The following is a 13,409-nucleotide window of genomic DNA, read 5'->3' as shown; positions in this document are numbered from 1 at the left end:
TATACATTTTAAAGCAGAGGTCTTAAAGCTGTAATTTTTTTGTGACCTCCTACTTCAAAGTTTAGTTTGAGTGCAACCCACACTCCTTCGGGGGATGGTGAAAGGGATGTTACCTCGCCGAAAGGAAGGCAACTCTTTCATTGGGTAAGCAATAACTAGTATTAAACTTGCAAAGTGTATTGGCTGTGTGGGGGAAACTATTAACTATTAAGTATCCCTCCAAGGTTTTCTCTGTCTTTCACTTACTAATTTAAGTAACTGGTTAAGAAGATGTGTGAAACATTACAGTGTATACAAGACAAAGTATATATGAGAGACAGCTGCTCTGTGTTCTAAAGTGAGTCCATATCGTGGTCCAGGAGTGTCGCAGCAGCTGATGAGAAGGCCGTCCTCCACTAATAGCATAATCCTCACTTCAATGCAGCCTTTTTAATGGGCCGCATTGTGGCCGAGCGGGAACCAGAACAGAAAGACGGAAAGAGCTCCGCCGGCGCAAGATATCGTTTGTGTTCTGCTAATTTTGTCTTCTCATTATGTGGCTGTCCCCGCTGAGCCCTGATGAAAAAGCGGCAATCATCTCATGTTACACATTTTACATTTCAATTTCCAGAATTGAAAACAGATGAAACAATGGGAGAGTTTTCCCAAAGTGTGTGTGTTCGGGGGGGGGGAGTTATTCAGCAAGACGCAGCCATTCACATGGACCGAGTGGTGCTGTTCTAAATGTGTCTCCTGATGTAGGACAAGAAAGAGAAGACAAAATGGATGTGCTGCATTGTTGGCATGCTGACCAGCTGTTGTCAATGTCCATCACTGTTCTGGACGTCTCTTTGGATACAAAATTATTCTCACACAACTTTGGGGAAGGCAAGTAAAGGATGGGTAGTTCCATGCTTGTCTTGCACATGTGCTCGCCATGTGCATGTCTGTGTGGTTGCAGTGTCACACTTGTTTAGACCAAATGGCTTGACAATATTGCTACATGTAACTGCTACTGTAACTATCAACAATCAGGTTGCCCCACATGATCAGTCGGGGTTGTCGGGTGGTGTCTTCGCCAATACTCAGTGGGTGTTTTCATGATTTGAGGATTGGTTTTGGATGCCTATATAAAGGCCCAAAAAAGGCCAGCACTGTTAGTCCAGCGAACGGCATCATACCCCATCTGTCATGTGAACGTCCATGTGTCGACCCTGCTACGGTGGTCAAGTGGTGTCTTCGCCAATACTCAGTGGGTGTCTTCATGATTTGACGATTGGTTTTGGAGGCCTATATATAAAGGTCCAAAAAAAGCCAGCACTGTTAGTCCAGTGAACGGCATCATACCCCAACTGTCATGTGAACGTCCATGTGTGGGCCCTGCTACGGTGGTCGGGTCGTGTCTTCGCCAATACTCAGCGGGTGTCTTCATGATTTGAGGATTGGTTTTGGTGGCCTATATAAAAGGCCCAAAAAAGGCCAGCACTGTTAGTCCAGCGAACGGCATCATACCCCATCTGTCATGTGAACATCCATGTGTGGGCCCTGCTACGGTGGTCAAGTGGTGTCTTCGCCAAGATTTGCCACGTTTCACCAATGTGTAATTGGGTAACTTTCAAGCTGGTTGTTGTGCAAAACATTGTTTGGAGTGAGCCCTAAAACTACGTATCTCCAGACCATCCTGGGTAGGATGAAAAGATCTGCTAGTAGTCCTGACCTCAACCCCATTGAACATTTGTGGTATAAATTTTATGTTTGTGGCAGTGACTACAAAAAAACATATTGGCTGACTTGAAACAAATGCTAGTTGAGGAATGGGGTGGCATCCCACAGCCGTGTGTAACGGGGGTGACCAGCATGAAGAGAAAGTGCCAGGCTGTTGAGGATGTGTGTGGTTATTCCACATGCTACTGAGGCTCCTGTTTGTAACAATAATCAATGGTTGTTGCCAATATGTCTTCTTTATTCAAACATCAATCATGCAATCAGACAAATAACAGTCAATTGCAGAATAAGCTGTTTGGCACTGGTAAAGATTATTTGGCATTTTTTTCATGGGGGCAACTGACATATTCCGGTCCCACAAATGCTTGTTCCTTACAAATGTGGCATCGTTTAAAAGGCTAATAAGCAGCCTTTCCAACAGTACAACATGTATTGCCAAGAAGTATTATTACAAGGAAAACATAACCAACCAAAAACAACCACACTGTCTTTTCAATGCTATTTTATTTTCTTTCCCAAAATCTGTAGGATTATATCTATCATGATGATTTTTCTTTTTTGCAGGGACTATAATTTGTAGCTTTTTATATCCACGAGCAACAAATATTTAACCAGAAAACACCATCTAAATGTAATCTAATCTAGTCAAACCAAAGACTGACTGCAAATATAATGTGCAATGTACACAGATATAAAGATTCCCAAGTCTAGCAATTACTAGTGTTTGCACAGGAGCTAGCTGATTCTGTTCTGCAAATGCATGGAGGAATGAGCGTCCGTATTTCCAAGACGATATTAGAAGAACTAGGAGAAAATGTTTTGCCACTATTAAGATTGAACAGCAACTGGGGGATGCAGAAAACTGCTCCTGATTGAAACACATGTCACACACTACTTTTAGAGTCTAGACGAATCTGATGGGCAAAGAGAAACAGATAAACAAAACATTACGCAAACTGGCTTGCACTAATAGAACACAGTGGTACTTCCATGTGGTTCTAACTTGTACGAGTAGAAGTATACCACATGATTGAGTCCTCTCTGGCCTTTCGAGGAGCATTGCGGAAAAAGAGAAATGTGTATTCCATTTAATTTTGGAGCAATGACCTCCTGATTAAATTTGTGGCGGTGGACAGTGGGGACCTCTTACAAAGGTAGCTTGTAATCTTAGTGTCTCTCACCAATTTATTGATTTTATTTGATTCGTTTCCTTGCTCTAACTAATATAACTAATAAATCCATGCTTTCCCAAAAAGTTGTTTTTGTGTCTGTTGTTAAGTCTATTGCTGTTATCATTGAAAAAGTATGTAGCTTGTATTTTGCTTGTACACTCCTAGTGTCATTTGACCAAAATAGTATAGTATAATGTAATAATACTATATATAGTATAAAATAAAATAAAATAAAATAAAATAAAATAAAATAAAATAAAATAAAATAAAATAAAATAAAATAAAATAAAATAAAATACAATAAAATAAAATAAAATAAAAAACATATATAGTATAATAGTATAGTAGCCTTTATCCTGGTCACCAGGCGAGCCAGACTGTCGCCAGACTGACAAATGATAATGATCCTACAACGGGAGAACCACACACCTGAACTAAATAGACACAGGAGAAATTAGGAACAGGTGTAGGTGATAAGTATAACCAAGGAAGACAAGGCAAAGCAGGAAGTTAAATACAAAATAAGAGCATCTAAAACGTAAACTGAAGCCCAGACAGGGAACATAAACAAACTGTCACATGGGAACCTACACAGGGCGTGACAGTAATTCCAGTAATGAATTACGATAATACATGAAATATAATAATATTTTGAGGCCGGCTTGACTGTCGCCAGTACCAGGCATTAAAGTGAACAAATAAATTGAAGAAACAATGCTGGTCTATTATTTTTTTTCCATTACAGTATGTATATTTTTTATTGAACTGTACAGCAATTTGGGATAACATAAACTGTTTATTTAAATACTATGTTTTATTAATAAACTTGACCTTTAATAGCCATGTACAAGCACACAACTATGGTGTGTTTAAGGTCCGCCAAACAAAATGCAAACTCTCACAGCATTAACAGATAAACCTGTCAAAACTGTGAGCTTTTTAACTGTGGTTTGTATATGCTGTACATGTCACCTGTATTATGACATATTTATGTATTAATACCAACTTATGGTGAATGAGATTTGTTTTCTGCACAACACAACAGCCTTTATTCAGAGACAACAAAAGAAAATCAATTTCAATATTTTTTTGCAACTGCCGTGGTGAGTGCATTCAGTGTCTTCAAGTACTATTATTGAGAACTACACATGAGAAGTCACTGCAATAAACTAGTAATATATACAGTCTGAATTTGACATAAGTCCATTATGTTGTATTTTAACTTACTAGGTAGCTTGTGCTATGATGTTGTGCATCCCACTTTCATATTATTGATTCCTTTAATCGTATTTTTATGACAAAAACACACACTCACAGGAGCTGCATCAGATTGTAATGTTCAACTCATGTAACGTGTGTGTAGAATAATGTTTGGGAAATATCAAAGTCTGCACAAAAAAAAAAAAATCCCTTCAAGACTGCCAGAGATACACAGCTACAGCTACACCTCTATCTATATATCCTCAGGCTCATGTATTTGTATTTTTTTTTCTTGTTAAACCATGCTGTTAAAAATGATACCATACTAGATATCAGTTGTGGAAAATTATATGTCAGTCTAACTTAGCCTGCTACGTTAGGAGAAGTACTGAGTGGAATGCAGAAGTAAGGTAAGGACAGCTTTTAATTGGATACATCTGAAGCTGTGTGCGAGACTAGATGAGAATCAGCACATTGCACTCTTCCTGACATTTAGTGTGCATCTTGCACTTTAGTGGTCCAAGGGTTAATCCCAGGGCTCAGACAGACGAGCTTGGTCACAAAGCTCTTGTCACTGCTTGTCCAATAGTGGCAATACAATAGTTCAAAGGTCAACAAAGGAACCGGGAGCGAGGATAATTAAAGGTCGTGCTACACAACGCTGGGTTTTTAACAATGTCCTCAGACAAGTTGACCTTGTGGGGCTGCAGTCTTAATGAGCTGAGAGACTGGAAATAGTGGCAAAATAAGAACTCTTCCATCTCTTGACTGTGTGGCTCTAAAGAATGCTAAAAGACACGCGGGTCTATACAGATGTTTTTCATGAACATCCCTGTCAGATGTTTTATCTAATGAATGCAGGCATGTGTTGGGGCTCACATTAAATGTGATAAAATGGGCAAATGCTCAAAGTCTCTAATTTTACTATTGGAAGAGTCACAATAGAAGCTGCAGTGCGGATACTTTGGTGTGGTAGACTGAGGCTTTTGTTTTGTTTGTCATGGGACTACACATAGTGCAGTAAAGAACATATGCATTAAGAAACAATTTAATTGGACTGATTTTGTGACTCAAATATTCCAAACTTAATGTAATCTGCTGGGTTGAATATGTTTATTATTTTTTCTATACATCCATCCATTTTCTATATCGCTTATCCTCACAGGGTTGCAGGTATGCTGAAGCCTATCCCAGCTGTCTTCGAGCGAGAGGCAGGGTACACCCTGGACTGGACGCCAACCAATCACAGGGCACATATAGACAAACAACCATTCACACTCACTCATTCATACCTATGGACAATTTGGAGTCGCTAATTAACCGAGCATGTTTTGGGGGGTAAAAAAATCCATGCATGCACGCAAGAAAAGTGCAATAAAAATTATATTAAAAAAAAAAGACAAATGTCACGTTTTAATTTTGTGAGATTCTGGGACATCCCGGTATTTACCTTGTTGAGATTTCTTATCAGAACATAGCAAAAATTGTGATATTGTCACATGATTAATTCCAACTGCTTCCCTCAAACACATATCCCTTTCAAATGTGTGAAATTATAGATATTGTAGTATAAGAATGTATACTAGTGTCAGATACCTGGTGTCAATATTATATTTTGGTATTTTGGTATCAATCTGCCCATCACTGTTTTGAGGACCTCAGAGACCTCACAGCTTGTATGGGATCTAAATAGAAAGAAAAAAATACAAACTAAAAAAAAAAAACACACACTACCCAGTAGTGCTAATTATACTAACTTGGCAAGATGACATTTAAGACTTTCAGAAAGGTTGCCAGTAATAAATGCAATCACGTTCCTCCTCCCAGTTATATTTCATAGGATGCAAATACCACACAATGAGCATGAAGTGCAGTACCTGCTTCCACGGCCGTCACCGTGATATTGTGCCAGCCGGCTGTCTCGCGGTCCAAAATCTTGCCCAGTGTGATGGCACCAGAATCTGGATCGATATGGAAGATCATCTCTTGGTCTGTGCTCCGATCGATGGAGAAACTGTGTGACAGGAACAGTAATTAAGTTCACCTGTAAAGGTTATTGTACTTTTTAGGTTCATCCTGAAATTTCACCTCTGACACTTTTAGTAGTGTATATTTCCTGGAAATTGGACACTTACGGGTTCTGCAATAGTTCCCCACAATGTGTCTGTATCTTTATCTAGTGAGACGTTTTTGTGTATTCAGGCTAAGAAAAGTGCCATTAAATTTTCATAGTTCACTCAAGGAAAAACACAAATGCATCTTGTCTTGTAAACGATGCTCCTAGAAAGACCGGTGAGTCAACAAAAAATCAGCTTTGTTGCAAATACATTTCGACCGTTTTTTACGACGGTGTGCTATGACCTCAGGGAACATCCTTTTGAATTGTGATGTCTGCCTTCGTTAGGTACTGTATGGGGTGGTGCAAACGTGTACATTCCGCTCTCTGCTCCAACATTGCAGGCCATAGTCCGCTTAACACACAAAACAATGTGCCACACAATGACTACAAATTGTTGGTCGCCATGAACAACAATCAATCTGGGCTGAATTTTGTTTCTTCTTCTTTTTTTCCCGGCTTTTCCCTTCAGGGGTCGCCACAGCAAATCAATCTTCTCCATCCAACCCTGGTCTTCTCACACCAACTACCCTCATGTCCTCCTTCACTACATCCATAAACCTCTTCTTTGGTCTTCCTCTACGCCTCCTACCTGGCAGCATCCTTCTACCAATATATTCACTATCTCTCCTCTGGACATGTCCCAACCATCTCTGTCTTAGCCTCTTTGACTTTATCTCCAAGGCCTCTAACATGTAATGTCCCTCTGATGTACTCCTTCTTGATCCTATCCGTCCTGGTCACTCCCAATGAGAACCTCAGCATCCTTATCTCTGCTACCTCCAGTTCTGCTTTCTGTCTTTTCATCAGTGGCACTGTCTCTAGGCCAAACAACATTGCTGGTCTCACCACAGTTATAAAGTTTAAAGCTTTAAATTTATGCTATACATGTTGTTAGCATGTTGTATTATCGTGTTAAACAATATCAATGTTTCAGCACTGACTGAAGTTTGGAATGCTCAGTTTCAGAGTTTTTTCTCACACTGGCTCACTGTGACTTCACAGATTTGTGACAAGTCATCGGCTCTATCTATCCAGGCTTTGACTTCCATATTTGGGCATGCCTGGGTGCAAGCTGTACAAGCTTGCAAGCAAAAGGTGGTATACATGCTGGATTGGGCAATTGAAGTCAGTTATGCTCATTTTAGCTGATGTTCTGATCCTGAAAAAAATATGTGTGAATTGCAGTGGAAGCAGCCATCACTTCATTATATAAGTCTCTTGTTCCTGCATGGAAGCTCCTTTCTTGCAAAGCCAGTCCGCCTGCAACATGAAAATATGAACTTGACCGACACACGCCTTCTTCCCCCCCCCCCCACTCCATAAACAAGGAATTATGTTCTTAAAATTTGACAGCAACACCCCCCGCCCCCCCCCCCCCCCCCCCACCTTGTGTATCTGGAATCATCTTTTGACAGGTCCCAGCTGTTTGATTTACCTGCCTTGTAGCAAAAACAGGCTTTTAACTTGCAGGGAAGCTTGCAATAATGTTTCCTGTATCTCAAACCTCATCGGTACGGCTGCATTAATATGCAGGTCTTAAAAAGCAAAGCACCAGAGGCCACAAGCTCGCCAACTTGGCCCAGTAGGTGGCTTCTGGCCAGCTTCCCCTCCTCCCATCCACTTAATCACCCATTCATTTCCTCACGCACACACACACACACACACACACCAACATGTATCACACGCAGCCTGGTAGCTCAGGGCAGCGTGTGAACGACAGCGCTGCCAGTGTGTTGTACTTTATTACACCTGGAACCGGGTGCCTCATGCATTTTTAATGGAGGTAATTTGCACAGGCCCCGCGAGTGTCAGTGTTACACTCCGACGGTGACACTGTCTTAGCCCTTATCTACTTTCCCCGGCAATTGCTCTTGCAAGGATGCATAAACCACAGACCTCGGTACAGGAGATTACTCGGTGATATTGTCTCTTATCGTGCACTACGATCAGGGTAAAAAAAAAAAAAAGAGACAGACGATGAAGCGTCATCTATTGTGCGGTTGGGTCTGGCTTACATTCCATCTTTTGAGATGAAATCGGCTACCTGAATGCGTTCCTCCGCTGGTGAATTATGGCTCTTCCTAAAGGCATTTTTCATGGAATAAATTTGGTTCCAATAAAAAAAAATTATATACAGCAATAAAGCCCACAGGCAGACAGTAACATGATATGGGTTTTGGTATTTTGTCATAATATTCAACAGCTGGCATTCTTCTTCTCGATTACATACTGATCTCTTTTTTACAATACAGTAGATCCTTAATTTTCCTGGAGGTTAATTTACACCACTAAAGAATGTCGAAAAACTTGTTATGCCCATAAAAAGCTTTATTTTTGACCCACAGCTTGCCCCTGCTTCAGAACCCTCCCCTTTTCTCTTCAATTGCCGTTGTTAACTCATGACACAGGTTCACGCCCTAAATATGCATGGAATTGGAGTCACTGTGTAGCCTTAAGACTAATCATCAGCTAGCAGACTAGGCACACAACTATTCCAAGGACCATCGACCAATGTGCAATGTCAGCACAAAAAAAAAAAAAAAAACATGATCAGTGAAGCATAAAGACAAAAATGTGAAAACTGAGGGTTTTCTAACAGTGGATTTGCAGGGCAATGAATGTTGAATCATGAATGTGTCAACATCTCATTGTTTTTTTCATCGCCTTTTTCTCAGTTTTTACCATTTTCGCTGGGTTTTTAAAAATTTTGCTTCTGCAGTGTGCCTCGGGCCAATGACAAATGAGTCGCAGGCTGTAGATGGCTCCTGGCCCGCACTTTGGCCACCACTGCTTTTGTGGCTGTTCATTAGGATAACATCAGCTATGTGAGCAAACCACAACTTTATTTGGCTTGATGGATTCCCCAGATGGTGGTTGAGAGGAAAGGGGAAATGTTGTTGCGGCTAGAGCTTGGTGATGCAAATTTCAGGGACTGGGCTCAGGTCTGGGGCTGGCGGGGTGCATGCCTGGAGAGTGGAGAGGTGTGCGGGTGTGTTCGGGGGTGAAAATGTGTGCCGATTGGCAGGTTGGTTGGTCACTTTCTGGGAAGGAAGGTCCATTTATTTGTCCCAATATTTTCGAGAATTCACCAGTCAATCTGTCACCAGTCACCAGACTAGTGAATTGTGGTTGAGCAACTCCTGCTGTAGGAAATAAAGGTCACAGCTCCAAGGATACTTCGTGATTGGTTGTAGTTGTGAAATATTAATTGGGACCTATTATGCTTTTGCCACTTTTCTGACCTATAAATGTAGTTGGAATGTTTTATTCTCATGTTAAACGATGCCAAAGTTTCAGATAATGAGGTTTGCACTTTTGAAAGTGAGTCCTGAAAGAAGGGTCGGCTTCTTGCAAAATGGCTCAAAACGCTTGGTTCCACAGGGCGTTGCAAAACTGTTCCTTTGTGATGTCACAGAAGATGTGATGTCACTTGCTGTCCACCCCACCACTCAACTCCCTGAGCACTAGAACACATTTTCCACCGCAGGAAGTAATAGACAAACAACCATTCACACTCACATTCATACCTATGGACAATTTGGAGTCGCCAATTAATCTAGCATGTTTTTGGAATGTGGGAGGAAACCGGAATACCCGGAGAAAACCCACGCACGCACAGGGAGAACATGCAAACTCCACATAGAGATGTCTAATCAGAGGTTCGAACAGAGGTCTTCCCAATCTCCTGACTGTGTGGCCAACATGCTAACCACTCTCCAACCAATCAATCACAATAAATGAGTAGTTACTCAAAGTATGAGGGGTTTACTCACTTTCGTGAGATACTTTAGTTGTGGATGCTTCTCCTACCTGACTGGTTTATTTTTCACATCCGGATCCCGTGCGGTGATGACACCAACCAGCGCTCCCACTTTGGCGTCTTCCTGCACTTCCATGATGGTGCCTTCCGCCGGCTGAAAGAGTGGCGGCTCATCCACATCCGACACACTGACTCGAACGATGGTCTGGTCTCGGAAGGAGCCCAGGTCCACAAAGCGAGGGTCCACATGCTTATTGATTGCCTCCACTACAACATTATGGGTTCGCTTGCTCTCGAAGTCCAGCGGCTTGAAGTAAAACAAGTGTTTTTTTTTTTGTTTTTAGAAGTAATACTTTGAGGTGTCAGCTGAATTTTACATATACTGTACCTTTTTGATGGAGACAACAGCTTCCTGCGTAATTGTGTCCGTCGTCACTTTGAAAAGCTCGCCTCCTTCTTGGATCAGGTAGCTCATGTCTGTGTTGTCGCCCATGTCTGCGTCTGTGGCGATAACGCGTCCCACTGGCGTCCCCACCGCCGCCCCTTCCGATACCATGAACTGGTACATCTCTAACCAGCAAATAACAAAAAAATGGGTTCAGTTAAAGGATAAAAAACTGCATTTCGAAAGGTTTACACACTACGTAAAACACAAGGGACTACATTACAATTCTGGACTACCAGCTGTAATGTGTCAGGGTTTAATAGTTGAAAATGTCACAAAATTCATAAAATCCAACAGAGTTCATTATGAACACAGAGCGAAAAACATCCAAGTCCTTAAATACACCCTACTCTCTCTCTCTCTCTCTCTCTCTCTCTTTTTATCGTGAAAGGTGTAACACTTCTGAGGCTATCAAAGCAGTAAAATCATTACCCTGCAAGGTTTAGCACCCTAAGCTGGCAACACGATTTAAACAAATGTAAAAAGTTATGAATACAGAAATAAGAGAAAGACATTTTAGGCATATTGAGTTCAACCAGTCAGACAGCTGCTGTCCCTCCAGTCATACTATGGTACCCATTATGTCATTGTATGGTCATATCAACTCGTACGAGGTGCATTATTAAAAAAAAAAAAAAAACAACCTTAAACTGTATTATGGAAAGCAGGAAGTGAACAAATGTAACAATTACTGATTGTAAAAGTACCAGATGGAGGGGTAGGATTTAATAAGCTTTGCTTCTTCCTACTCCTTTTGGACATGTGGAACTGTGAACTGATTATGTGATGCATTCAATTGTAATCTGAAGCATGTTCAAATGAAATAAAACCATTACCATTACCTTAAAAAAAAGAATCAGCGTACAAAGTAAAGGTGACTTGTTGTGTTATGTGTGTGTATAAAAAAAAAACATTGTTGACTTCCGTATTCAAATCGTGTCCAACTCCTTTTTTTCTACCTGACTTCCTCCCCTTTCCGCCTTCACCATTTCTCTTTATCATGCCCATCAGGCTACCATGTTTGAACACTCACTCTGTGGAAAGCGTGGCGGGTTGTCATTAACGTCCGTGATCACTATGGTCACCGTGGTGGAGCCGGAGAGACCGCCCATTTGTCCTGCCATGTCTGTTGCCATGACGACCAACTCATAACGATCCTGCGTTTCACGGTCCAGATCTGCCACAGCTGTCATTATGATACCTTAATAATAGCCAAATTGGCGGCACAAAAAAAGAAAAAAAAAGGTACAGGAGAGTCATAAGAGAGGCAAATGGACAAGTCAGTAGTTAGTACATATAACTGTTCTTATATTCGCTTTTATTTGGCATTGTAGATCTATTCCATTTGACCACGTCAGGCATTGTACTCCTAGTGATTGTGTCACATTTGAGCCTTTGTGCATACACCATTTTATGCCTCAGTTGCATTAAAAAGAATAATATATATCGGAAGAAAGTTTCATCTATGGTGGATGATGAGACAAAGGAAAGAAATGGATTTATAAAAACTGAGAAAATGATTGGATACATATAAACAGCTATGTTTTTATTTTTATTAACAATATTAACATTATGGTACTGTGATAAAGCCTTGTTGCCTTTCACACACAATAAAATATACACAAAACATGTGGTAACATGAAAAACAAAATGTAGGGGTGTGCTAAATGGGCCATTGAAGAATTGATTCGATTTTGGTGAGTCTCGAGCTAAAGATGCAGATAGAGGAATTTAGATTTTCAGTTGCTATTGCATCATATCATCAACAGTTTAGCGAGAAAGTTAAGGTCTGGGATTAGAGTTTTGATGTACAAATCCTCCACATTTCCCAGTTAAAGTCTATTTTAGTGCCATTTAAAATGAATCAGTCAGATGGGCGATAAAGTTGTCACTATCAAAACTCTTCCTCCAGGAAGTGTGCAAGACCTTTGAGGCAGTTTGAAGTAAATTGGAAGCCACTTTTGTGCGGTGCCAACTGTGACAACAGGCCAGTGGCCCATGGCTGGGGCTTGAAACTGAGTTTTGATTATGGTTATAGCCGGAAAAAATCGAAGAGACCACCCCCAGTTTTTTCTAAATTCATCATCTTTCCATGTTTGACAGCCATTGCATTCCAGTGTGGAATGGAAGAGCACAGCCACAAGTCATCAAACAAAGCAGAGGTGTTTGAATTCTTGCACCAGGGATGGCATAAATTTACTCAGTAGTGGTTCCAGAGTCTGGTGGAGACCATGCCAATACGCAAAAATTTGGGTTATTACAGCAAAACAGCAAATATTAATTTTCCAAACTTTAAGGCTTCCACATTCCAAAAACATGCGAGGTTAATTGGTGACTCTGAATTGTCCATAGGTATGAATTTGCGTGTGAATGGTTGTTTGTCTATATGTGCCCTGTGATTGGCTGGCGACCAGTCCAGGGTGTACCCCGCCTCTCGCCTGAAGACAGCTGGGATAGGCTCCAGCACCCCTGCGACCCTCATGAGGATAAACGGTAGAAAATGAATGAATGATCAAGCTAAATAATCATAGCAAGTACATTGTCCTTCTTGCTATAAATGAAATCTTCTACTTTTTAGCCCAGTAGTAGCAGCATGAGTGGCCAGCTGGATTACTTTGCACTGGTAATATCATTCTACTTCTCGCCTTGGGATAATCCACATCAGATTCTATTGATGCATTTTTTGGCTTTAGTGTGCTATTTTGCTCCCAAAGGACGGCAGTCTTGTGTTGTGTGTTGGATACAGAACTCAATGATTCCAGTCACAGTTAGCCCTTGACCGTGTCCTATGTGCAGCCAAACATGGTACATGCAGCCACGGACTTAAGAAGATGTTGTGTGCCTTTTCCTTGCCATCTTTCAAATGCCAAGGGGATGCTTCAAAAATCCAGACGGGAATTGAAGTTAAACCCCTGATGGACATAATGGAGAGAAGCTTTATATTCATGGAAGCAGTAATTTTTTTGTGCATGTGATCCACATTCTAATGCATGCCGCTCCGCCGGAATA

The 13,409-nt window shown here is 41.0% G+C and overlaps 1 protein-coding gene across 7 annotated transcripts in view; it reads right to left on the bottom strand.

The window, feature by feature from the left end:
• The window catches only part of cdh22 (cadherin 22), a 175,050-nt gene that overhangs the window by 31,070 nt on the left and 130,571 nt on the right, over nt 1-13,409 (bottom strand). For all 7 annotated transcript variants that reach the window (XM_058055931.2, XM_078798336.1, XM_078798338.1 and 4 more), the window contains 4 exons: nt 11,434-11,601; nt 10,344-10,525; nt 10,006-10,262; nt 5,954-6,090 (listed from right to left, as the gene is read on the bottom strand). In XM_058055931.2, coding sequence (XP_057911914.2) covers nt 5,954-6,090; nt 10,006-10,262; nt 10,344-10,525; nt 11,434-11,601 — 744 coding nt within the window. The remainder of the gene's footprint in view (nt 1-5,953; nt 6,091-10,005; nt 10,263-10,343; nt 10,526-11,433; nt 11,602-13,409) is intronic.

Source organism: Doryrhamphus excisus, linkage group LG18 (genome assembly GCF_037039965.1).
Source record: "Doryrhamphus excisus strain RoL-2023G ecotype Guam linkage group LG18, RoL_Dexc_Guam_v1.1, whole genome shotgun sequence".
NCBI classification, from domain to species: Eukaryota; Metazoa; Chordata; class Actinopteri; order Syngnathiformes; family Syngnathidae; genus Doryrhamphus; species Doryrhamphus excisus.
The sequence above is the reverse complement of the archived record's forward strand: the minus strand, read 5'-3'. Positions and strand labels throughout refer to the sequence as shown.